The following is a 26,176-nucleotide window of genomic DNA, read 5'->3' as shown; positions in this document are numbered from 1 at the left end:
AACAAGAATGACTAGTATATAAATATTTTAAAAAATATAAGTAAATTATGCCGAGAGATATCTTATAATAGAAGGGAATCTGACATTGCAAGCTCACTCCTCCACACAATCTCAACGATACTTGATTTTATTGATTGTTCTTTTTTAAATATTATGTCACTCTTCCACTATCATTTGAATGTAACAGTTCAATATAGTTGTAAACAAGTGGCAGGGTTCTATTTTATTTGGAATCATAAAATAACACATTCACAAAACCAAAAGATGGCATATTTCATGCATTTACCCGTCATTTGCATGTCAAATTATTTCAAAATTGAATTTTTGTTTACAGACATTTTAACGTCATTGTAGATGCCTCTCAGCATAACTAGTATACCTATATTTTAAAAATATATGTAAAATATGTCGAGAGATATCTTATAATAGAAAAGAGTAATCTCTAAAATAAATATTCTTCTAAAATACTAAACACCAAGAGTACAAATCCATTAAACTGCTGCATGCAAAAAGCTGTGAATCTAGTTGGAGAAAAGTGGTGAGGGTTCTAATTTATTTGAAGTAATGAAATAACACCTCCATAAAACTGAAACATGGCATATTTCATGCATTTACCTGTCATTTGCATGTCAAATTGTTTCAAAAATGGATTTTTGTTTACGGACATTTTGATGCCATTGTAGATGCCTCTCGACATAATAAAGTCATGGTTCAGCTCCAACAAATCACCGAACAAGGAATACAGTTTCATGAATGTAAACAACTTTGGCCATGGTCAAACAGTGCTTCAATTGATGAAGTGACTATTTTTTTCCAAACTTCTTTTGATGAAGTGACTATTTTTTTCCAAACTTCTTGTGACTGCAATGTATTTCTGATTATGCTGGTTTATTCTAATTTGTTTTGTTCAATGTAAAAAATAATAACCACGTCCCCTATCGTGTTTCAATCTAATACCCTTCATTTCTTAGATCTGTACTGTCCATTGAATCGAAGCTCTGCCCCTTCATTTCAGTCCATAACGTTTTTTCAAGATGTACTGTCCTTTGAATCGAAGCTCTGCCCCTTCATTTCAGTCCATAACGTTTTTTCAAGATGTACTGTCCTTTGAATCGAAGCATCTGCCCCAACAATTCTACAACGATCAATAGCAAATTAAACAAAAGAAAAACAAAAATAAGAACTCTTGGTTTTCCTTTTTACTTGAACCGATGTCCTCATAATTAAGGTTTAATGCTATTCTTTTTTGTTCCTTCTACTAATTCGTAATCAATTACACATCCTCCTTTACGTCTTACATTTCGAACTACATATTTTTAGTACTCTATTCTTGATTGTACTTTTATGTACTATTATGTTTGGCCTCCAAAACCTGAATCCTTTCATACCATCACCTACATTAAATAAAGATAAATTAGGTTGTACCTTAAAATGTTTCAGATTTGACTGTATGCACTTCTTCCCATCAACATTTCCAATAACAATCCGTGATCCATCATCATCAGGATTAAGAAAATAGACAGCCATGGAAAAAAAAGATTCAAATTCAAATTGAAAAAACATTTCAAGCTATTGCCATGGACTGGAAATTTGTCTGTTTTATAATCCAACTTAATTCTGAAGGGTAAACATGCATATAAAAATTGACACCAGAAGAAACACACACTCCATTAGCTAACAATGGATAGTACAAAGTAATTCAAGCTAAGCTATCCTCAAACCTTGTGATGAAAATCATCTAGTAAAACTCTCCAAAGGCAAACACTTACAGATCACCTTTTGGTGCTTAACTAATAAGATTCTTTTGAATTGCTGTTATTGATCTCTATCAATTTTAGAATTTTCAATATTATCTTTCTCACAATATCAATCTAGCTCATTCTGTGCTCTGTGGGTCATCTCAGACCTCGATCGTTATCAAATAAGCATAAGGTGGTCGATAAAAAAAAAACTGCTCATGAGAGTTTGGTCTTTAAAAGGGGGCACATAATATGCCCTGTTCAAATTCACATATAAAAATATATCAATGATAATATAATAACTCTGTGGACTAATACACAAACAGAAAATTACGGATAGATATAGGCCAGAAGTCCCATGTTTAAAAATTAAAGCGTACTGCAACTGATTATAGGAGAATGGCCAGAAGTCTTACGTTACAAAATTTAACCGTACTGCAACTAGATTATAGGAGAATGGCCAGAAGTCTTACGTTACAAAATTTAACCGTACTGCAACTAGATTATAGGAGAGTTTTGCACAAGAGTGATACTATGGTTGATAAATTATTTGGACTCACCTACTATCTTAAATCTCCATGGGAGAGAGACCTAAGTCCACTGGTTGATTTCGCCATATCTTACCTTAACAAGAAAGATGCTTGTGTACTTTTTGGTTTACCTCGTTAAACTCTGATAATAGGCAACGCAAGTGACAAAGTAACTGTAAGACAATAACTACTACATAATATGCAAAATTTCCCAAAAATAAAGACATCTAAATAAAAATTGCGCACAGACGCTCAAAATAAACAATAAAGTGCATTGGGTTTGAAACTCTGCTAAAAATAAGTTTCTTGGTAACATCATATAGCACTTCCAATGTAATCTCCAACTCTTGGTAATTGATAACAAATGCCAAACTTACAAAGAAATAAATTTTATAAAAAATATCATTAGTTTCATGTGCTCAACAACCATTACCTTGAAAGCCAATTACTGGTTAATACTCAGTCATTAGGATTGTTCACTCTTAAGAACCCATATGTGGTCCTCATCTTATCCTGATACCCCCCTTCTATTGGTTGTATTTCTATATAATATAGTCATAAGCTTATCCCCTGCTTGAGATGGTCCTTGTAGTATTTGCACACCTGCAGCTCCGCTTCCAGCTGACAACATTAATCCTTGAAATATCACTTTAAAAACCACCACATATTTCAAAGCCCCAGAACCGTGCAGTTTTGTAGTATAGATAACATATTTCACTTGGTGCCAAATAAAAATACAGAAAACAAATTGGCCTTTAAAAGTAGGCCGTCATTAACCATTCGTCCAAAGAGAATCATCATTCTACACATAAGTGCATGCCTCATTCTCATTGTTGGAAACACACGAAAATCAGAAAGCCAATAACAAGTACATTTTCCTCTTCCTTAAAAAATGCAATTAATAAACATAATTGTGAAAAAAATTTGAGGTTGAACCATTCCGTTACACAGACAAGGCAACAAGTTGACAAGGACAAAAATTAAGTCACGTACATATCAGTTTTATTCAGAAGAAAAAAGTTCCGAGAGATGAAAAGTAAAACAGTCCCAGTCACATCTTAACCATTGACATGAGAACAGCTTAGTCTTTTGCATCAAGATGAGAGTAGTCATGTTACTTGCCAGTCACCAAAAAATATCTGACTGCGAATCATGATCATGGCAATCATTTTTTCCTTTATTTTGTGAACTAGAAAAAACATTCAACATTAATGGATTTTATTATAAAAAAATTATAGACCTCTCCCAAAGTGGTCAATCAAATCAAGGCAGCCGTTTATGAAGGTAAAATACTTAATCAAACCAAAAGCAATCTACTGACAAACGCAAGATGCTGCACCCAAAAAAGGCTCAAAACCAGAAATATATGTCCTTGGGCTACATAAAAGAGAATTATTATCTATTGCACATAAAACAACCAGCTTTCATTCAAATTTTTCATTCAGCTCAAGAATGAAATTGTATATGAAACCACTGGAATAACTGGTATACTAATATACTATTATACATGGGACTTCTACAGCAGGCTTTGGCTAAAGCATTAGCCAGCAAGGTATAACCTTTGGCCATAATTTACCTCGTGAGGGGAAGTATACTTGCTTGTAAAATGCTGTAAAATTGAGAGGAACAAATTCCATTGAAAGAGCAATCAAATCTGTCACCTTGTCCTGGGTATTCTTGACCCACAACAAAATGTTAAATAATTTTTCATCAGAAATATGTAAGAGTTAATTGTAAAATAATTCCTAATTTCATTCAACAGTATGAAGCATTTTCATACCTTCTGTAATAATCATCAGTAAAGAATGGATGACTCAGTGCTTCCCGAGCAGTCAACCGTTCTGAAGGCTCAAACTTTAAAAGACCTTGAAGCAAGTCTATTAGAGCACCAGCAGAATGATCTACATGCTGCATTACCAGATTCTGCAAAAAAGTGTTCCAAAACAAATTAAGAGCACAAACCATGTATTTTAGCGAACCACATAGAAAATTATCCCAATAGAAGCATGTAACAATTCCAAGTGCATAAAAAAGGAGAACTGAAAACATATCCCTACTGGTAGATCCAACAACTTCCGAACTGCCCTTATACTCTCCCGTGAAGCTGCTCCTTCAGGCCAGTTTAATCGTGTACCCCGTCTAAAGTACTTCTCAGCTCTACGACTGTAATGATAGAATATCAATATGTTAATGTTAGTTATGTAAATATAGTTGAGATAAGTCTAAAAAACTGTCAAGTAGTTTTCAATGTATGTTTTGGAAAGTAAAATTTTCAGGGATAATGACAAAGATAAATGTTTCAATGCTTATTGATTGCAGACATTTCACATGAACTCGTATTATAATATTTTCAACAAGTTCAGATATGCAAAAGAAATTAAACATTTATACTAGAAATTCCTATTAACCCTCCAATGGGCACTAAATCACAATGGACGAATTGTGACAAAAGGAATGATACAGATTTGTTTGAAACTGTAGGAAGAGACCAATTCAATCTTTGCAAATTTGTCTTTAATTTCTCTGTTAATTCATGCCTAACTTTCAATGTTTTTATTAAATCTTCACAAGGCAAAATCTAAAGTAACAAAGAAGAAAATAACCAAACAAACCAAAATAAAATACAAATTGCACAATGGCACAAGAGAAGAGGGCTCCTAGTTTACATGCATTAATTATAAAAAATGCAAAGAAGAAGAAAGCATGCAAAAAATACTGAAATAGATTTCCAAATATAAAGAGTGGTCACCACACAGACAAACGAGTGACTTACTCTGCCTTCTTAATCATTTGTTCAGGAAATGGCCCCAAGACCCTTTCCATCATGGCCAAATGTTCCAAATTCTCATGTGTCTGGAATAAAGCTTCTCCCTGAAGATTAAGATAAACAGGTCCAAGATTCTAATCCCATTTAACACATTATCAACAGGTAGTCACACAAACAATTCATAAAAATTCTATAAGATGGTACTAATGAATCTTACAGAACAAAGCTCCACAAGTATGCATCCAACACTCCAAATATCACAAGGGTATGTCCATCCAAGACCTGGACAACGCTTAAATATTAAGTGTGCTAAGCATTTAAGTCATTAAACATGTGTGAGATTACATCCATGTCATAAAACAATCATTACTCAGCTGCCAATATTTACTAGAATTTAAAAATCCTCTCAGATATCCTACCTAAAATTACTTCAGGTGCCCGGTAATGTCTTGTGGAGACAATGGAACTATGGTCCTTACTTTCATATGTCGTACTTCCAAAATCGATGAGCTTAATTGCACTTGACTTTGGTAATCGCTTGAAAAAAACTTCATTTTCTGAAGTTCTCTGTAAATGCATTTTAACCATGGAAGTGAAGTTAGCATTGATATAAAAACATACAATGGAGCATAGAAAATAGTACACGGCTTAAACAAAGCTAGCACATGTGCTTCCAAAAGTAACAGATGTGCCAAAACTTAATGTGCTAAGCTTAATAACTGGGAAATGAGACAAGAATAATATCCCCGTTCCATAACTTTCTTATAGCACAAAGAAAAATCACAATCCACCACATACACTTACCTTATAATCTGGAATCTTTACATAATCTGAAGAAACAAGAAGTATATTTTCTGGCTTCAAGTCAGTGTGAATAAGGTGCAACTCATGCATATCTGCCATAGAGAAGAATGACTTTTAGGAAAATGAACTTTGTCCAAACCCTTCCAGACAAACGTATCAAGTCCAACCCAAAAATGTATTGCTTAAACCATCACAGAAATTCTCAAACATCATCATGATTCATTATCAATTGTTTTGTGCATTGAGTGACTAAATGTCAATCTTACTGCCACCACTGCAAAAGCAAAGCAAAAACTAGTGCAAACATGAACTCACGATACATAAGACCAAAACCATCAACAGAAAAAATGTTCTCCCCAGGATGCAGAAGGAAAACAACAAGGACAAATCTTATCTACACACATGCAACAGATTCCAAAAGTTGTCGACCAAACTCCCGGACTAGATCAACAGGAAATGGGCGATATTTGTTTTTGCGTAGAAAATCGAATAAGCTTGGTCCAAGCCTCTCACAAACCTGTTGACATCATTTAAGTTCATCCAAAAAAGGCTTCAACACTCATCACACTATTACTCAGTGAAGCTCATAGGGCCCACAAACCATATCAGATATTCTTAGAAAGCTTTAACTGAAGTATTGTTTAATACTCACAATACAAATGTGATTCCGAAAGTCAAACCAATTCCGTATATCCACACATCTGCAAAAACTTAAAAGTCAACCAACCATATTCCTAGATCCTATTCTCAAGAGCTAGGGAATAATAGAGAGAAAATCATATCTTCATAAAAGATTAAACACATACCATACAGAAATTAAGGCATATATAAAAACTTTAAAGCACGCATACACATTAGAGGAGAAAAATATGCACATACCGTGAACTACTTTTATCATGCTTTGAAAGAACATTAAGAACATCGATTTCAATCATTGCCGCATCACGATATTTCTGTATGCTGCGAACAATCTTAACAGCCACATACTCTCTAGCTTCCCGATCCCAACATTCTAACACACGTCCAAAGGTCCCTGACAAGCTCAAAAGGTATAACAAATTAATAAATAAGCTAAAAAAATTGACAACCATCAAACAAGTTGCAAAAGTATTACTGTCCAGGAGATTATGACATTAAGAAAATCTCCAATGGGCCTGAATTAGGGACATACCTTCCCCCATTTTGCTGAGTATTTTGTCTGCAAGAGAGAAAAGAAAACCAAATTAAACCCAGCTTAAAAGAAGAATATTAAATGGATGTTGAAGGTTAAAAGTAAATGGGCAACATTACCGGAAACTGCTGCATTCTAAAAGTAAGTTGGACAACTACAAAGAGCAAAAGTATAAATGTAAATACCAACTCCATATTAACTCGGAGAGAAACTATGGCTTTGATGAAAGCATCAATGACATAATATACACCATAGGACAATTTGAAGAACAAATTCCACAATCACACTCAACAATTAACTAATGAAAAAAATCAACAAGAAGTCAAAAAATTCCAACACCTACAAGCTGTAAAGAGATCAGACAAGTAGAAATATAAACACATATCAAACATCAAAATGGATCAGCTCACTGTAGACTCTCCACAATCTCCTAAAAATATGAGTAAACTTAGAAGTTTGACCACATTCCCAATCACTCCAGCATGCACAGAAGTACTGGAAGAGTTGATGCTCAATGATTAATTTAGATTAAATACAATTGTGAAGATGAAAACAATGGCCAATTTCAACTAATAATCCCCATAAGACAGAAAATCTCAATAGCTATAAACATAGCATGTGAAGCTATAGATTGTATACTGACACAAACCTTTGCCTACTTTTAGCAGATGTGCATGACAGGATAACAAATGGCTACCTTCCAAGCAACAAAGCCAATCCTGTGGAATACGACTTATTTTGTTGCCTGGGATCTCCAGAGATTCAAGCATGTTATCTAAGGCTTTAGGTGAGTAGTTCTGATAGGGGTCTCACTTAATCAGAGGAATCACTTCCGGAAGTTGTAGCTCTCAGTAATTACCTGGTTTTTTCAGTACCGTACAATAACAACACCGGTCCATGCAGGAAGCAATTTCAAAACATTTATCAGAAATATAGAATTTGAAACGAATAGTCAAATATTATCTTTCCAGTTCCGCTGATGGGACCTTCTATTGCACAATAATATCCCAGCATCTATATATGGACAAGGAGTTGGATTGTATCATGGAAGATAAATTTGAGTGCTGTAGATTATAAAGAAGTAGAACTCCATTGTAATTCATGACATTGGCTAAACATTTTGAATGGATCCAAACGTACTGAGGATTAGATTGTATTCCACAATATTTGGCATCTCATTGTATCTGTCTAGCCTTAAAAATAATTCAGAAGTAGTGTGTTTACCACTACCAAAACTGGTTCAACACTTTCGAGGGGTTTCCTAGGATTAAATCTTGTGTGTTTATTTCTCTAATCGCAATATTTTTTCCTGGCAGCTTGTCATTTAGTTAACTATAACTAGTTGTGGAGAAGATTTAGGATCACATTCACGTTCATAAGGTGGCATTAGAAAATTGGTTTCTCATTCCCAAAGTAAAATAACATAGGAAAACAATTCTATCGTACCAACTATGTCAGCCGGTAATTTTTCGCTAGTAAGCTCAAAGAGAGAAAAATAATCAATAGACGAAATATTACCCTGAAAATTTTGATATTTTGCTGGAGACATAAGATAAGTTAAAGGAGTGTATGACTGCATAGAAACTATTGAATTGGAAGTTAATACAAAGATTGGGTCATAGATGGCCTTCAGGAATGTGGCCTGAATCGGAAACCATGTCAAAAGAAAGAGTTGGCACTCTAGAAGGCTCTTGCAGAGTTCCCCAATTACATAAAACTTAAATAAGGAAACAATTTAAAAGAAATCACTAATGGCACTTATCCTTTGAAGAACATGAAATAAATTCATTGGATCAGGATCCCTATGTAAGGTATAATTCGAAGCTAGATGGGGTAATTCACCCATGGGTCTGATAAGAATGAAATCGTAGTTCATAACAGAACACTTCCCAACAGTCAAAGTTAAAATTTTAAAATCGGTGAAAAATGAGGCCATTGTGTTCCCTTATTGACCTGGGCCCAATGATATCCGAGATCTAACAGTTAAAAAATGCCAACTAGTAAGAAAATTTTAGGCAATAAAAAAATTAAATTAGAGAGAAAGGCCAAGAAGTTATTATGTAATTGGGAAGTGATGGGTTCATAAGTCGAATAACTGAAATTCAAATACCCATATGATAAGAAGGCCGCCCACAACTCGAATCAAGTTAAAATGGGCAATACCAAGTTGCCACAAAATAAAATGACTGAATTTTAAATATCCCCTTATGCGAAGAAGGCAACCCACAACTGATGTGGACGTGAAGAAGCAACACTAAGACCTCTTACTGAGAGAAAGAAAGTTACCGGGGCAGTGCTGTAATAACTGAAATCAAATGCCCATATGATATAAAAATGTCACCTACAACTCAATATAGGTCGAAATAGTTATTTAATACCAAGTCCTCTTAAAATAAAATGACTGAAATTGAAATCCTCGTATGATAAGAAGGCCACCCACAACTCAAGTGTAAAGAGGCATGTAGTATCAAGGCCTCTTAAAATAAATGACTCGAATTCAAAACCCATTTGTCTTTCAGCTTGAACTGGTAATGTATTCATGGTACATTATTATCAATTCAAAAAAAAAAAAGAAACCCAGTATGCCAAGAAGACGACCCACAAGTAAAGTATACATAGAGACTAAATCCTCTCAAAAACTGATTGAATGAATGAATGAAATTAAAATCCACACGAGCCAACAAGGTGAACCATAACTCGGGTGACACGATCATGTAATGCAAAGCCCGGGACTAGGGTATCTTCATCTAGGGTAAGGTGAAGTTCCGTGGCCAGAAAAAAAATTTTAAAAAGAGGGGAAAAAATACCAAGCAAGGAAGCAGATTACTTATATGAAATATGCTTCTTAACCTGTGCTGGACAACACACAGATCTAGCCTACAGAATTACTTAGTATATGCAGCAGAGAAATAAACAATGAAAAAGAAAAAAGAATTACATCTTGGAGTGAGATTTTCTCCGAGCTGGAAGATATAGTGGCCATCTTTGTCATCTGGACGCCAAGGAGGAGAGGCGGCACGGTGAGAAGCCTTGACTGAAGGAGTGAGTGGGGGAGGAGCACGCTCTATATCAAACCGCACTCGTGGCTGGGCGGCACCATTACACGGTGCTGGCTGAGCCTACACACAGTATCCAGCGCACCCATTTCTCACAGTCAAATATGACCTAGACCACTTACCAATCATCCAAACACATCAACATCAACATCAACATCAACATCAACACCCCTCTCTCTGTCTCGCGAGGGGCTCGAACCCGTGACTACATCTGATCTAGGGTTTGTAAAACCACACACAAACCTCTTCAGCAAGTGGGGCGACATCCCAAGTCAATCTCGCGCGTTTCCTCGGCCGTTTCTCTGTCACGCACTCCGTGGCGGCCATTAATCTACACAATCACAAAAACAACAATAGCAGAAGCTAACTAAGATCTGGCCAAAACTCGGCCTTTCCCGACGAGTTTGAACACTTTTTTTAGCAGATTTTTCGATGCGCTGACAAATTACGAAGAATAGGGAAATGGGTTGAACAGATCTGAGCAGCGGAAACGAGCGACCTTGCAATCCTAAGGGGAGAATCCGTCGGTTCGTACATTAAACGCTTCTCGCTGTGTTCCCAGTTTTAGTCTTGCTCTAGCATTTTATATTTAATTGTATCATGCGTTCTAATTTGTAGCCTCGCATGTTTACTTCTTTTATCTTGACTAGGAGGGAAATTGCCGGACTTCTATGCGACTCAAGTCTCCTCTATGTTAACGAATCGCGCCAAACATAACTAGAGAGGTGGGGGAGAGGGCCTCATAGTGGGGTAGATTATCTAACCTTGGATAGATTTTCCTTTGGTTTGGAGAGATGCCCCTAAAATTATATGGGCGAGGGCCCCTATCAATATGGCTGATCCAATATAATTTTAGGGCGATTAGAATTGGTTTAGTGTCTGCCCCCTTTGAGGGTTTGAACTCTATTGAGCGCACTTAGGATTCTTTTTCCTTCTAGGTGAAAGGCCTTATATCTATATCATATCAGTTCAAATGGCAAATATATAATATGAATATTCTGAATATTGCTAATCTTGTTTCTCCGAGCTTGTGGGTGCGTCTGCCAATGATCCGTCTACTAATCCATCTACTGCATTTGCATCTGTTGTGTGGGGGAGTATTTCTAAAAATAGAGTCAGTGTGCTTTTGTTCTGACGAGTCTGATGTTGGCAATTCCTTTCCTCGGCTAACCCAGTTTATTCAGGCTACCTGATTAAAGAATAAGTAGAGTTTAGCAAAAGCATCTCAGTAGTCATTATAGTTAATTTTGCATATCTACATATTTTAAATGATATATTATATTTTGACAATTTTTTCTGATGTTTTATATGTGATTTAATTGTTTGTAGCTATTGTTCTCATTTTTGGGTAGTAACGATACACACTATGGGATTCGATATGCAAGCAAAGGTTAAAAATTACACATTTCAAAATGTCATCTAATCAGTACTTAAAGATGTTCCAATATGGTGGAAGTAGGATAGACAACTGAGAGGGGGGGTGAATCAGTTGTCACCAAAAACCTACACAACTTGAACTTATTCTTAGATCTGATAATTAAACATGAAAGCATAAATCAACAACACATCATAAATGCACATAACATCAAGATTTTTTACGTGGAAATCCTATTAGGGGAAAAACCACAGTGGGAGTGAACCCACAAAAGATATACTCTATTAGAAGTATTACAATGGGGAATGCACTTGCATTCAGGCACACTGCCTAGAGCTCACTGCTCAAAATAAAAAGGGCTACAACACAGGGAAGGCTCACTACCTTACAAACAATCACGAATTACTTCTGGAAATCATGAATTGAGAAACAGCATCCTTGATGCCTGATTACAGTTCCGGTTAAGCACATAACAACTTTCATTTTCTTTTTCACACTTTTTCTCTACTTCCAAAAGATCAAGACATTATTCGCTCACGTACTCACACTCATCCACTCTTCATGCCTCACACAAGATTATTACATTTACATGACCTCAGCCTTGGAAAGATCAACAAAGTCAACTAAACACACATAAAATAATTACAATGATATAGTAGTTGATCAGATACAAATTATCACATGCAAACCAAAGCAATGTCGGCTAAGACATAGCATGGACCCAAATCATCACCTCGAACACGAAACACCTCCAAGAATTATGCCTCGAACATCCGCAACACACTACAAGCATCCAGACGACCAAGAACATGAAGAACACCAATATACCAAAGAAAATCATCAATTACAAGCTCAACGATCAATGCGGACCACCAACATAGAAGGCACACAATCTAGAAACATCCACAAGCATCATGAATTACCATAGCAACATCCACACCAACACAAATTACTAGAATCACCAGCATCTTCATATCGAACCTCAAGAACACTAACTGTAATGACTGTCAACCTTTAAAAATCACTTGCGAACCTCCCAACCATGAACCACTTAAATTGAGAATACACACCAACGTCCCAAACATGCCTCCAAATCGCACATAACAAAATATTACAATGCGAAGAAAAATACTGCAACACTAACACCACTGAACAATAGAAAAAACTGGCATAACATAAATTTACCCATAACTCAATCAAATCTTCATGTAGGCCTCTGAAACTTGAACCGAATCATCTATAAACAATCCTCAACACACCCTGAAAGCTGCAACATTTGATCAACATCACACTTGATATGTTAACAAACTAACTCACTGAACTTCACTGCATCACTGGTCTCGAACAGAGAGATATGCTGACATCAATGACAACAACACATCTCAGTAAACCTCTCTACAATCTCTCTCAACAAAATCCCCCTTTGGCATTGATGGCAACATATGATGTGAAAAACAATCAATGACAAAGAAGGAAACAACAGCTCCCCCTGAGACCTTGCACACTACTCTTCCACAATTTTTCACATGACTCTCTCTCTCCCCCTTTGACATCAATGCTAAAGGCACATATTTGCAATCAAACCACAAAAATTACTCTTCTCCTCGAATCTAAACATCTAACTCAAAAAACTGACTACTCCCCCTGAGTAGCAGCCACCAATCATCAATCTGGATCACAAGATATGATTGTGAAATGCACCAGACTGATGCAAATCAATGCATCTTAATTCTAACCAAGAGGGGCAATCACCCCTAACTTGCTTTTGAGATACTCAAAAGTATCCTTAGGCAAAAGCATTGTGAAAATATTTGCAATATATTCCTTAGTAGACACATACTCCAATCTGACCTCATTCCCATTTACCTTCTCTCTCAAAAAGTGAAACTTGATGGATATATGTTTAGCCTTTGAATGCAACACCGAATTCTTAGAAATGTTAATTGCACTTGAATTGTCATGGTAGATAGCAATAGGCTCATCATACACACCTCTAATATCCTTCAACATTTGTTTCATCCACATTTCTTGAGTACAATTGTTTGTAGCAACAATATATTCTTCCTCCACAGTAGATAGAGATGTAGAATTATGTTTTTTGCTCAACCATGAAACCAATATGTTTCCCAATAAAAATGCACCACCACTAGTACTCTTTCGATCATCCACATCTCCTACCCAGTTAGTATTATTAAAGGCACTCAAAGTGAACTCATCATCTTTAGGATACCACAGACCAAAATCAATTGTCCCTTTCAAATATCTGAAAATTCTTTTGACAGTTACAACATGAGATTCATTAGGATCAGCTTGAAATCTAGCAACAAGACAAGTTGCATTCATGATATCAGGTCTAGTCTGAGTCAAATAGAGCAATCCACCAATCATAGATCTGTATCTAGTCTAATTTGCCTTAGGAGAATTATCATCTTTAATCAACTTACATCTGATCACCATAGGAGTACCAACTAGCTTTGAATCTTCCAAACCAAACTTTTTCAACAACTCCTTCACATACTTGGACCGAGATACAAAAATGTCTTTGTCTAACTGAGTAATTTGCAAACCCAAAAATAATTTCATCTTTCCAATCATAGACATCTCAAACTCATTTTGCATCTCATCAGCAAACATTTTACATAGGCTCTCATTTCCACCAAAAATAATATCATCAACAAAAACTTCAATTATCAGAATGTTATCATTATCAATCTTAAAGTATAGATTACTATCAACAGTACCTTTGTTGAATCCTAGCTTCAACAAAAGCTTATACAATCTGGCATACCATGCTCTTGGGACTTGCTTGAGTCCATACAATGTTATCTTCAACCATCAAACCGTATCACCTTGATTAGACAACTGAAATCCATTTGTTTTCTCAATGTACACCTCTTCTTCCAATTCACCATTTAGGAATGTTGACTTGACATCCATTTGATAGACTTTGAAATTCTTGTAAGCAACATAAGCAAGAAACAATCTTACAACTTCAATTCTCGCCACATGGGCAAAAGTCTCTTCAAAATCAATTCCTTTCATTTGTGAATATCCTTTACAAATGAGTCTGGCTTTATTTTTAACAACGTCATCTTTCTCATTCAATTTGTTCCAATTACATTTTTGTCCTTAGGTTTGGGAACAAGATCCCATATATTATTCCTTTCAATCTACATCAACTTTTCTTCCATTGCTTTTACCCAATGTTCACCTTTACATGCTTCATTCACATCCTTAGGTTCAATCTTTGAAATCAAACAATACTCAACTTGATCTTCAACAACTCTTCTTCTTGTTTGAACACCTTTATTTCTATCTCCTATGATCTGATTTTTCAAAATGATTCAACCTTACATATCGAGGAATTTTAGGATTTCCTCGAACTTCAGCTTCTTGTGTTCTTTCTTCATCAACTGCAATTGTTCCTTCTTCTGGAATGATCTGCACTTGGTTCCGACTTTGAGTTTGCTTCCCTTTATCTGGGTTGTCATTCTGATCATCTAAATCATATCCGAAGGATCTGGGTTGTCTTTCATTGCTTTCATCATGATATTTGCACTCTCGACTATCTTTTGCAATCTCTTATTATAGCATTGGTAGGCCTTGCTTTTGGTAGAATAACCAAGAAATATTCCTTCATCGCGTCTAGCATCAAACTTCCCTAGATCTTCATCCCTCTTGATATAACATTTACTTCCAAAAATTATGAAATATTTAATAGTAGGAACATGACCAAACCATAGTTCATAAGGAATCTTAACGGTATCACCTCTAATATGCACTCGATTAAGAGTGTAAACAATAATACTCACAACTTCTCTCCAGTAGGCATGCAGAACATTTCCTTCCAACATCATGGTTCTAGCAACTTCTTGAATGGCTTTGTTCTTCCTCTCCACAACTCCATTTTGTTGGGGAGTTCTAGGAGCTTCACTCCATGCTCTTCACAAAATGTATTGAACTCACTAAAAGTGAATTCACCACCTCTGTCAAATCTCAGACACTTCAGCTTCAAACTCATTTCAGTCTCAATCATAGCTTTAAAAATATTGAAGTTATCTAGAGCTTCATACTTCTCCCTCAAGAAAGTAACCCACATCATCCTAGAATAATCATCAATTAGCAGCATGAAATATCTATCTCCCTACAAACTTCTGACTCTAGAAGGACCACATAAATCAGTATGCACAAGATCCAACAATCCATTTGAATAGTGTTGTTTGCTCTGGAAGGTAACTCTGGTCTATTTTCCTAGCTGGCATTCCTTGCATATAGGGTTAGTAGGTTTCATCAACTTAGAAAGATCTCTCACTGCCTGAGTAGAACTTATCTTGATAATGTTATAAAAATTCACATGACACATCCTTCAACCAACTCTTGTCAATCTGAGCAATCAAACAACTTTTACCAGCAACATTTAAGTGAAAGATATTACCTTTTGTCTTTGTCTTTGATGCAATCTCAATTCCATTACTACCCAAGATTCTACACTTGCCATTCTTGAATTGAAATAATATCCCTTTTCAACCATCTATTCAACACTCAAAATATTATGCTTTAGACCTTCTACGTACAAGACATCATCAATATCGTGCTTACCATCAAAAGAAATGGAACCTCTACCATGGATTATATCGGCTCTATCATCACCAAACCTTACAACACCGCCTATTTTTCCAAACTCACAAACTTATTCTTATCACCTGTCATATGGTGAGATCGTCCACTGTCAATCACCCATTCATCTTTCTTTTCAACTTGTGCAGCCAAGGCACTTTCCACATTCATGCAGCTAGCAAAGTCAGTAGGATTTGGATCATCTTCCTTGATAGCAATAAAAACCCATTCATTATCACTTGAACCTCCCTTATCAGATTCATCATCTATCACACCTTCATCAGCAGCATAATTACATCTCTTTTGAAATATAGGTTTGTTAGGTCTTGTCTTAGGAACTCTTTTCGGACACCTTGAGGCATAATGACCTATCTTATTGGTAGAAAAATATTTAAGAGGCAATTTTCCTTCATACTTACCGACTCCTTTGGGTAATCTCTTGGTAATAAGGACTTCAATCTCCTCAAACTCTCGCTCTTCTTCTTCAATTTCCTTCATATCTGGATATCCTCCTTACTCCCAGATCATATCTTTGCTTACCCTTTTCAAAAACACTGGCCTTGAATGCAGATTTTGTCTTGGGGAGAGAGTCACTAAACTTACTCAATTTAAAGGTTGAAAGATTACCAATCAACATGTCCCTAGTCACATTAGTCACAGTCTAGATCTCCTCAATAGTAGCAACTTGTGCGTGTATGACGCAAGCAATGATCTAAGCACTTTAGCAACAATCTCTGATTCTTCCAACATTCCACCAGCACATTTGATATTACACACAGTTCATTCACTTTTTGTACGAAGGAAGTAATATTCTCATCTTCAACATCTCATATTTACCCTTAAGGATCTACAACTTGGCAATCTTCACATAACTGTCACCTTCATACAAAGTTTCCAACTTCTTCCAGATCTCATGAGCAGTCTTCAGTTCCATAACATTTGTCATCTTAGAATCAGTCAGAGCACTCAATAATGCTTCCTTAGTCCTAATATTATATTATATTCAACTTCCTCTATGCTCTGATACTGAATGATAGAAGTAGGACAGACAACTAAGGGGGGGAGGGGGTGTGAATCAGTTGTCACCAAAAACCTACACAACTTGAACTCGTTCCCAAATTTGATAATTAAACATGAAAGCATAATCAACAACACGTCATAAACACACATAACATCAAGATTTTTGACATGGAAACCCTGTTAGGGGAAAAACCACGGTGGGAGTGAACCCACAAACTATATATTTTGTTAGAATTATTACAATGGGGAATGCACTTGCATTCAGGCACACTGCCTAGAGCTCATTGATCAAAATAATAAGGACTACAACCCAAGGAAGACTCACTGCCTTACAAACAATCACAAATTGCTTCCAGAAATCATGAACTGAGAAATAACATCCTTGATGTCTGGTTACAATTTTGGTTAAGCACATAACAACTTTCATTTTCTTCTTCACACTTCTTCTCTGCTTCCAAAGATCAATACATTATTTTCTCACGTACTCACACTCATCCACTCTTCATGCCTCACACAAGAGTATTATATTTATTTATACATGGCATCAACCTTGGAAAGATCAACAAAGTCGGCTCAACACACATAAAACAATTACAATGATATAGTTGTTGATCATATACATATTATCACATGCGGACCAAAGCAATGTCGGCTAAGACATAGCATGGACCCAAATCATTACCTCAAACACGAAACACCTCCAAGAATTATGCCTTGAACATCCACAACACGCTACAAGCATCCAGTCAGCCAAGATCATGAAGAATACCAATATACCAAAGAAAATCATCAATTATGAGCTCCCTGATCAATGCAAACCACCAACACAGAAGACACATGATCTAGAAGCATCCACAAGCATCATGAATTACCATAGCAACATCTGTACCAACACAAATAACTAGAATCACCAATATCTTCATACCGAACCTTAGGAACACTAATTGTAATGACTGACAACCTTAAAAAATCACTTGCAGACCTCCAAACCACGAACCACTTGAATTAAGGATACACACCAATGTCCCAAACATACCTCCAAATCTGCAGAACAAAATATTATAATGCGAAGCAATGTGGAGTAAAATATTGCAACACTAACACCACTAAACAACAAAAAAACCGACATAACACAGATACCCATAACTCAATTAAATCTTTATATGGACCTTTGAAACTTGAACTGAAACATCTATAAACAATCCTCAACACACCCTGAAAGCTGCAACATCTAATCAACATCACACTTGATACGCTGAACAAACTAACTCATTGAACTTCACTGCATCACTGGTCTTAGACAAAGAGATATGTTAACATCAATGACAACAACACATCTCAACAAACCTCCCAACAATCTCTCTCAACACAATAATCATGCACTTAAAATTGTCAATACTTATGCACAAATGACCCACATGAATATCGAGGAATCGTGCACAAATGGGCCAATTATGGTCCAAAAATGGGTTTTTAGTTATCTTTTTTTTTTTTTTCAAGTTAATAATTAGGGGATTGGGTGCACAAAGAGTGAACAGTTGTTGGAACTACAAGAGCTAATGGTGTTCTTCCCTTCTGTGAAGCTTCATGTCAGATAAAGACTAGCATATCTATATTTAAACAATTATATGTAGAAGATGTCGAGAGATATCATTGTAAAGACAGTTGATGTCATGGAAATGGGGACAAGGAAATAACAAAGTTCAATGTTAATAAGTTAGTTTCAACCATAAAAACAAAACAAAGAACTAAAAACCATTCCAAACATATCAAGAGAGATTTCAAAAAGCATGAAAGAAGTTTAACAAAATAAAAGAAAGGAGAAGAGCCTCCCTAAGATGCTTCCATGATGCCTTTTGATGCTTCTCCCTTGTTTCTCTCCTCTCCAAGTCCCAAATGAGTGTAGCTCTCAGCTTTTAGCACTAGCCATGGATGCCATATGGAGATTCAAGATGGTTGAATATGATAAGAAAATACTATGCAAGAGTAGATAGTGATGCTATGAAAAAGCTCTATGCTAATGCCAGTATAACAACAATACTCTAAAATGCTTTTTTTTTGCTTGAGGAGAAGGGTTCTATTTATAGAAGAAATAGGGAAATGAAGGGTTAAGATTGAACAATCTTAACAAGGGTTAGGATTGAAAGTTGGGGATCCATGTGCACAATTGGCACCAATAAAATGGTGACAAGTTTCAACATAGGATTGGGTTGAGAGAAGAGGTTGGAGGCATTAAAGGCCTGAGAAGACCTCATGGTTATCTAGAAGGTAAGGGTCAAGTCTAAATTAAGATTACCCATTAGATTAAGAGTTAATCCAAGGTGCAAATGTTTAAGAGATAATCATGGTCAAAGCATTAATGGCCTGATGAGACCTTTGGGTTGGGTAGAGGTTGAGTCAAAACAAATGTTTTAACCATGTGGGAGGGTTGAATTAACCATTAATGGTTATTGGAGACTTTGGGGATTAAGTGGTTGAAGGTTGGAAGCTTTCAAAGGTTATCCAAGACTTTGAGGGTTAATTTGTTGAACACACAAAGCATTAATTGCTTTTCAAAGACTTTGGAGTCTTTGAGAAGTGACTCCAATTTGCTTAGGAATGTGACAATATTTAGGGGATGGATTAGGCTAATTAGGAAGGGTTTAGAAGAATCTAGAAGGGGTTTAGGCATACAAGTGGATTTTGTAGGAAAATGCAAGTGGGAGAAATTTTGGTATTTTCAATTAAAATAAAATCATTTATTTCAATTAAATGGTGTAATTTGCATTTGGATAAATATTCAAATAAATATTAATTTATTTAAATGAGAAAAATGAAGATAAAGCATTAAAATGCTTGAAGACTTTGAGGGAAACCATTAAAGGCTTGAAGACTTTAAGGAAAACCATTAAAGTCTTAAGAAGACTATAGAAGGAAGCCATCAAGTTTGAAGACTTTAAAGCCATCAAGTTTGACTACTTTAAGGGAAACCATTAAAGGTTTCAAGTGGGTGAGGATAAATAGGATTTTAAATAAATAATTTATTTAAAATAGTTGTGCAACTTGCTTTTGTAGGAAAATACAAGTGGGTGGAGGATAAAGGTGATTTAAATAAATTATTTATTTAAAATAATTGTGCAACTTGCATTTGTAGGAAAATGCAAGTGGGTGGAGGATAAAGGTGATTTAAATAAATGATTTATTTAAAATAAATGTGAGAGGTGGGATTTTGGGGGATTTAAATAAATATTAATTTATTTAAATGTGAGAGGTGGGATTTTGGGGGATTTAAATAAATATTAATTTATTTAAATGTGAGAGAAGATTTAATTAAACAAATATGATTTATTTATTTAATTAATGGTATGAATTTGGTTAAGTGAATTAAATCAAATAAATTGAATAATTTATTTAATTAATAGGAGAAGAGGGTTAAGATGAATTAATTAAATATTAATTTAATTAATTATTAATTGATGGTTAAATAATTAAATAAATACTAAGTATTCATTTAATTAAGTGGACAGATTTATGTGACTACATTTGCCCCTCTTTGAGACGGTGCAGTTTATCGCGTCGTTTCAAAGAAAGAAAAATAGGTGTGAAGAAATGCCCCATAAAATATAAATTTAATGGGTGGTATGCCCCCTCGAGAGATGGGCCGAATTTTTTTTGAAAAATCGGGCGATCTCTCGAAAAAGAATGAAAAGTGGAGGGGAGGTAGAATAGAAGAAATTAGAACTAATGATGAAAGAATGGGAGAAAATGGAGTGAATATGAAGAAACAACAAGCCAACGAATACCCTGAGGTCATGCAAGAGATACATAACAGATGTAGTGTGGGGTTTTGATTGATGCTATACAATTGATCAAAATTGGTTGGACAATCTGGTGCAATCGGTTGAATTGCCCCGGTCAAGTCAAAGCGTGACAGTTGATGTCAGTTGGTCGCTTGGACATGATAAAGTCTGAGTAAGTGAATCAAAGTGACCTGATGGTGACTTAGACAATTGATGTAATTGTCCGATGAAGTCAAGGTATATGAAGAAAAATACTCGTTGAGACGTAGACAATTGATGTAATTGTCCGTTGGATTGTGTTTGATTGGTTGATCAATTGATAGTATGTGTGTGTGATGGATGGTTGTGGAGAATCATGGCAACCCCGTTGAGACTAGGTCATTATGATAAATGCCTGATGTAGTCTAGGATTACCATGACCGATTACCTGTTGAGACCCGAAGATACTTGATCAGAGTATCTGTTGATAGTCTAGGTGTGTGGGAGTCGATGTATCTGTGTAGACAGAGTAACTGGCTTAATTTTGTGGATGAGTGAGGATGGGAAGTGATGAAGGGATTAGGATGATGTTGATGATCAAGATAGGGAGGGTGAGGGGGGATTTGATGTTAAATAGAAGATATGGAGGACTAGGACCGAGTCCTATGGAAGAAGATGAGTAAAATAGAGTATGCATTATTATGACTATGTATGCATGATATGCAGCTATTATGAATGTATGGATGGGTGGAATGCAACGAAATGCAATATATACAAATGAGATGGAATGACGATCCATGGTGCTTTATTTTTCATCATTGAGCTTTAAAATGTTGTAAGAAAATACAAGCAACTTGACATAAAGATTCAAGATGACCAGAGTCTTTCTTACATGGATTTTGATATAGCAAGTTAATACAAGCAACTTGATATAATGGATCAAGTTGACCTGAGTATTGCTTGCGGAACAGACAAGGATTATCTCCGTTCATGCATGACTTGGATCGTCCTCCTTGATCTTAGGCTGATCATATCCTGAGACAAGTGCATACCGTACTAAGAAATAAAAACCTTTATCCAAATTGGATGAGGAGGAACCAAAGAATGAGCATTGTACCTGCAAACAAACAGTATATACATAAAGAATAAAAGAATATGGATCCTTGGTAATGGTTCATGCTCATATGGTCGAGGTATACGCTGTAGTCAGCAAGCCGTAGTGATCTATGATTGCATTTGGCATAATATCACATAGCCTAGTGAACTTCCCACGTAGACACCATTAGTACATGCCCCAGAACTTCATCGGAAATAATACGCAAATGATACAAAACAATGCTGAAAGATCCCGATACAGATAAATGAACGATTGTACTCACAAATCAACCAAGTATTTGATAGCTTAACATAATTTTCTTGTCAAAGAAAACGTCATCTTGTCTTTGTTTTGGTAAGGAAGGATGCATCCTTGTTTAAAGACAGGTTTGGATTTGTTAATGTCGATTGTGTGGTTTGATTGGTAAATGGTCATTGTGTGAGTATTTTGTCAATGTTTGTTTTGTATCTGATCGGATGAATATGTACAATGTGTTGCCATGTTTTTGTGTGATTTTTGATGGGTTTTCTGACGTTTTTTTTTTTTTTTGATTTTGTGAAACAATTTTGAATGTTTTTGGTATTTTGAGAGTCATTTTTGAATGTTTTTGATATTTTCTGAAGATTGCCTAAATGAAGAGCATAATGATATATAAGACAATGTAGAATCCACTTCCATCAATAGGTTGTAAGGGCATTGCCCCCAAGTTGGACATGATTTATGAAAAAGCGGGATGCTAGACGCATGAAGTACTTTCTTGGATTACAGATAAAATAACAAGCCATGGTTAGATGGATGGATGTGTGTATGTATGAATGTGATCGCAACAAGCCTGAAAGACAATGGAGCCATAGCCTTTACGAGTGGCGCCTGTTTGCCAGGTTTTCGCCATCGTACTTACCCAAGGTGCCACCGGAGTGGTTGTTCACCATTTGGATGCATGATTTTTCTTTACTTTTTTTGAATGTTTTTATATTTTCTGCAGGACATTTTCTAAATGTTTTTGGTATTTTTCTGATATGTAGGGGAGCCTGATGCTCTGTACACCTTAGGTATAAAATCTTTTGAGGTGCATGCTATTGATTGGATCTGCAAGCGGTTCTCCTTCTGAAGTAGCCAACTGATATGCCTCGGACCCGAATACAGCAGTGACAACATATGGGCCCAGCCAGTTTGATTCAAACTTGCCTTGATGTTCTCTATTTGGTTGGTTGCGAGGATTCTCTCGAAGAACAAGATCACCTACCTCAAATGTACGAGGTCTAACTCGGTGATTGTAGCTTCTACTCATGCGCTGCTGATAGGCTTTGAGATGGTTGTATGCAGCTTGTCGTTTCTCATCAAGTAACTCTAAGTCCTGAAGACGAGATACTCTGTAGGCTTCATCATCGATGAGATTATGCAAGGAAACTCGTAATGATGGTACCTCAACCTCAATAGGTAAGATAGCTTCTGCACCATAGACCAATGAATAAGGAGTTGCACCTGTAGGGGTCTGAATGCTAGTTCGATATGCCCATAGCGCTGGATTCAATTGAACATGCCAATCACGACCGACATCATTGACTGTCTTCTTTAGGATTCTCAATATGTTTTTATTGGATGCTTCGGCCTGACCATTGCCTTGTGGGTAATAGGGAGTGGAAAAGCGGTGTTGGATATGAAATTTATCACAAAGCTCACGGACATCCTGATTTTTGAAAGAAAGACCGTTATCTGTGACAATGGACATGGGCACACCATACCGGCAGATGATGTAATTGAGGATGAATGAGGCGATCTGCTTGCCGGTGACTTGGGTAAGTGGAACAGCTTCGATCCACTTGGTGAAATATTCGGTGGCGGTAATAATGAATTTATGGCCATTGGATGAAGATGGATGGATTTTACCCACAAGATCAAGACCCCATTGACAAAAAGGCCATGGTGTTGTGATTGGTTGCAGTTCTTGTGCTGGTGCATGTATCAGGTCACCGTGAACTTGACATTTCTTGCACTTCCTGACAAAGTAGTAGGAATCCTTTTCCATAGAGGGCCAATAGTATCCAGCTCGCATGATCTTCTTGGCTAGTGATGGACCACTTGAGTGAGTCCCGCAAATTCCTTCATGTACCTCTTCCAAAGCCTTTGTTATCTCATCTTGTTCCAGACATCGAAGGAGAGTACCATCAAGACTACGTCGGTATAGGGTTTCAGCAATAATGGTATATCGAGCAGTTTGGCGAATGAAGGTTTTTCGTTGGTTATTTGATTGGTCGGGAGGAAGGGTGTGATCGCGGAGATAGGTGTAGAACTCACCATACCATGGGGATTCAGAACCGACAAGGTGACATATCATTTCAGATTCCAGGATATCATAAGCGGGAATCCAAAGCTGTTCTACCAAGAACTCGTAGCGTGTTGAATTCTGTGGAAGATCTAGTAAAGATGCGATGGTAGCCATGGCGTCAGCAGCTCGATTCTGCTCTCTTGGTATCTGCTCAAAAGTGATAGTAGTAAATGATGTCTTTAGATTGTCCACCATTTGCTTATATGGCATGAGTTTATCATCTTTGGTCTGATACTCATCTGTTGCTTGTCGAATGACCAGTTGTGAGTCGCCATATACTTGTAGTTCTTTTAGTTTCCATTGTATGGCTAATCTGAGTCCTGTGATCAAGGCCTCATACTCTGCTATGTTGTTTGTGCATGGAAATGTGAGCCTGTAAGACTTCGGGATGCTATCACCTTGAGGTGTGATAAACAGAATGCCTGCCCCCGAGCCGTGCCTAGTGTATGAACCATCAAAGTATAATTTCCATGACTGTGCTTCTGTAATCATGAATATCTCTTCATCTGGAAAATTGGAAATGAGAGGATGATCGCTTATGAGAGGTGCATCAGCCAACTGATCTGCAATAACTTGACCTTTGATAGCTTTACGGTCCACATACTCAATGTCAAATTCACTTAGAATCATCACCCATTTGGCCAAGCGACCTGTCAATGCTGCTTTGCTAAGTAAATACTTGAGTGGATCAATCTTTGCAATGAGTTGCACCTTGTGTGTTAATAGATAGTGCCTCAGTTTAGTGGCTGCCAAGATTACTGCTAGGCAAGCTCGCTCAATAGGTGTGTAATTGAGTTCATAGCCCACAAGTGTGCGAGAGATGTAGTAAATAGCACACTCTTTTCCTTCTGCATTATGTTGTGCCAGTAGTACACCCAATGCTGTACTTGTTGCTGAGATATAGAGCAATAATGGTCTACTTGGATCTGGTGGCATCAGCAATGGTGGATTCATGAGATAGCCTTTAAGCGCCTGAAATGCTTGCTGGCATCTGTCATCCCATTGAAAGCGGATGTTCTTGTGTAGCAGGTGTGTGAATGGGTGACACTTATCAGCCAATTGTGCAATGAATCTGCGGATAGATTGAAGCCGTCCTTGTAGTGTTCTTAGCTGACTGATATTCTTTGGAGGTGGCATGTCCATTATTGCCTTAACCTTTGCTGGATCGACCTCAATACCTTTGTTTGAGACAATGTATCCTAGAAGCTTCCCAAAGGTCACTCCGAAGACACATTTCTTTGGGTTGAGTCGAACATGATATTGTTCCAGTCTATCAAAGATTTTATCTAAGATGTGAAGATGTCCTTCTCTAGTAAGTGATTTTGCTAGTAAATCATCCACATAATCTTCCATCATAGTATGCATCATGTCATGGAAGATGGTGGTCATTGCTCTTTGATAGGTCGCTCCTGCATTCTTTAGACCAAAAGGCATTACATTCCAGCAGTATGTGCCCCATGGACATGTGAAGGCTGTCTTATGTTGGTCCTCTGGTGCGATCTTTATTTGATTGTATCCCGAAAAGCCATCCATGAGTGAAAGCATGGCATGTCCTGCTGTCAAATCTACTATGATGTCGATATTTGGTAGAGGGAAGTCATCCTTAGGACAAGCCTTATTCAGATCTCTGAAGTCAGTACAAATGCGGATGCCCCCTTTTGGTTTGCCGACAGGCACAATATTGGAGATCCATTCTGCATAATCAATTGGTCTAATGAAACCAACATCCAGGAGTTTCTTGAGTTCTGTTTTGACTAGCACGGCAATCTGAGGATGCATCTTACGAAGCTTCTGCTTGACAGGTTTGGCTCCTTTTGCTACGGTGAGGTGATGCATGACTAAATCAGGATCAAGCCCAGGCATGTCTGCATATGACCATGCAAAGTTGATCTGACGTTGTTGGAAGAACTCTAT

The 26,176-nt window shown here is 36.7% G+C and overlaps 1 protein-coding gene across 7 annotated transcripts; it reads right to left on the bottom strand.

The window, feature by feature from the left end:
* Positions 1-581: 581 nt before the first annotated feature.
* LOC131054384 (serine/threonine-protein kinase AFC1) lies at positions 582-10,695 on the bottom strand. 7 transcript variants are annotated; one of them, XM_057988886.2, is made up of 13 exons: positions 10,311-10,695; positions 9,950-10,130; positions 7,012-7,038; positions 6,720-6,873; positions 6,493-6,541; positions 6,243-6,357; positions 5,841-5,932; positions 5,456-5,603; positions 5,254-5,318; positions 5,043-5,140; positions 4,327-4,432; positions 4,050-4,192; positions 582-1,135 (listed from the first exon to the last, which is right to left on the bottom strand). In XM_057988886.2, the coding sequence occupies exons 1-13, from the start codon at positions 10,392-10,394 to the stop codon at positions 1,030-1,032; spliced, it is 1,368 nt and encodes a 455-aa protein (XP_057844869.1). In that variant the 5' UTR covers positions 10,395-10,695; the 3' UTR covers positions 582-1,029. The 7 variants fall into 7 exon arrangements, with proteins under 7 accessions (XP_057844869.1, XP_057844875.1, XP_057844872.1 ...); XM_057988889.2 differs by having other exon boundaries at positions 945-1,121; positions 10,311-10,693; XM_057988887.2 differs by lacking the exon at positions 582-1,135 and adding an exon at positions 1,143-2,890 and having other exon boundaries at positions 10,311-10,694.
* Positions 10,696-26,176: the final 15,481 nt, after the last annotated feature.

This window comes from Cryptomeria japonica, chromosome 3, assembly GCF_030272615.1.
Source record: "Cryptomeria japonica chromosome 3, Sugi_1.0, whole genome shotgun sequence".
NCBI classification, from domain to species: Eukaryota; Viridiplantae; Streptophyta; class Pinopsida; order Cupressales; family Cupressaceae; genus Cryptomeria; species Cryptomeria japonica.
The sequence above is the reverse complement of the archived record's forward strand: the minus strand, read 5'-3'. Positions and strand labels throughout refer to the sequence as shown.

Bases quoted from the DNA above. Each gene is read 5' to 3' on its own strand.
- LOC131054384 (XM_057988886.2), bottom strand. From the start codon at position 10,394: ATGGCCGCCACGGAGTGCGTGACAGAGAAACGGCCGAGGAAACGCGCG. The intron at 5,604-5,840 runs GTAAGTGTATGT...ATGCATTTACAG, and splicing joins TAAAGATTCCAGATTATAAG to AGAACTTCAGAAAATGAAGT. The intron at 5,319-5,455 runs GTAGGATATCTG...AGCGTTGTCCAG, and splicing joins GGCACCTGAAGTAATTTTAG to GTCTTGGATGGACATACCCT.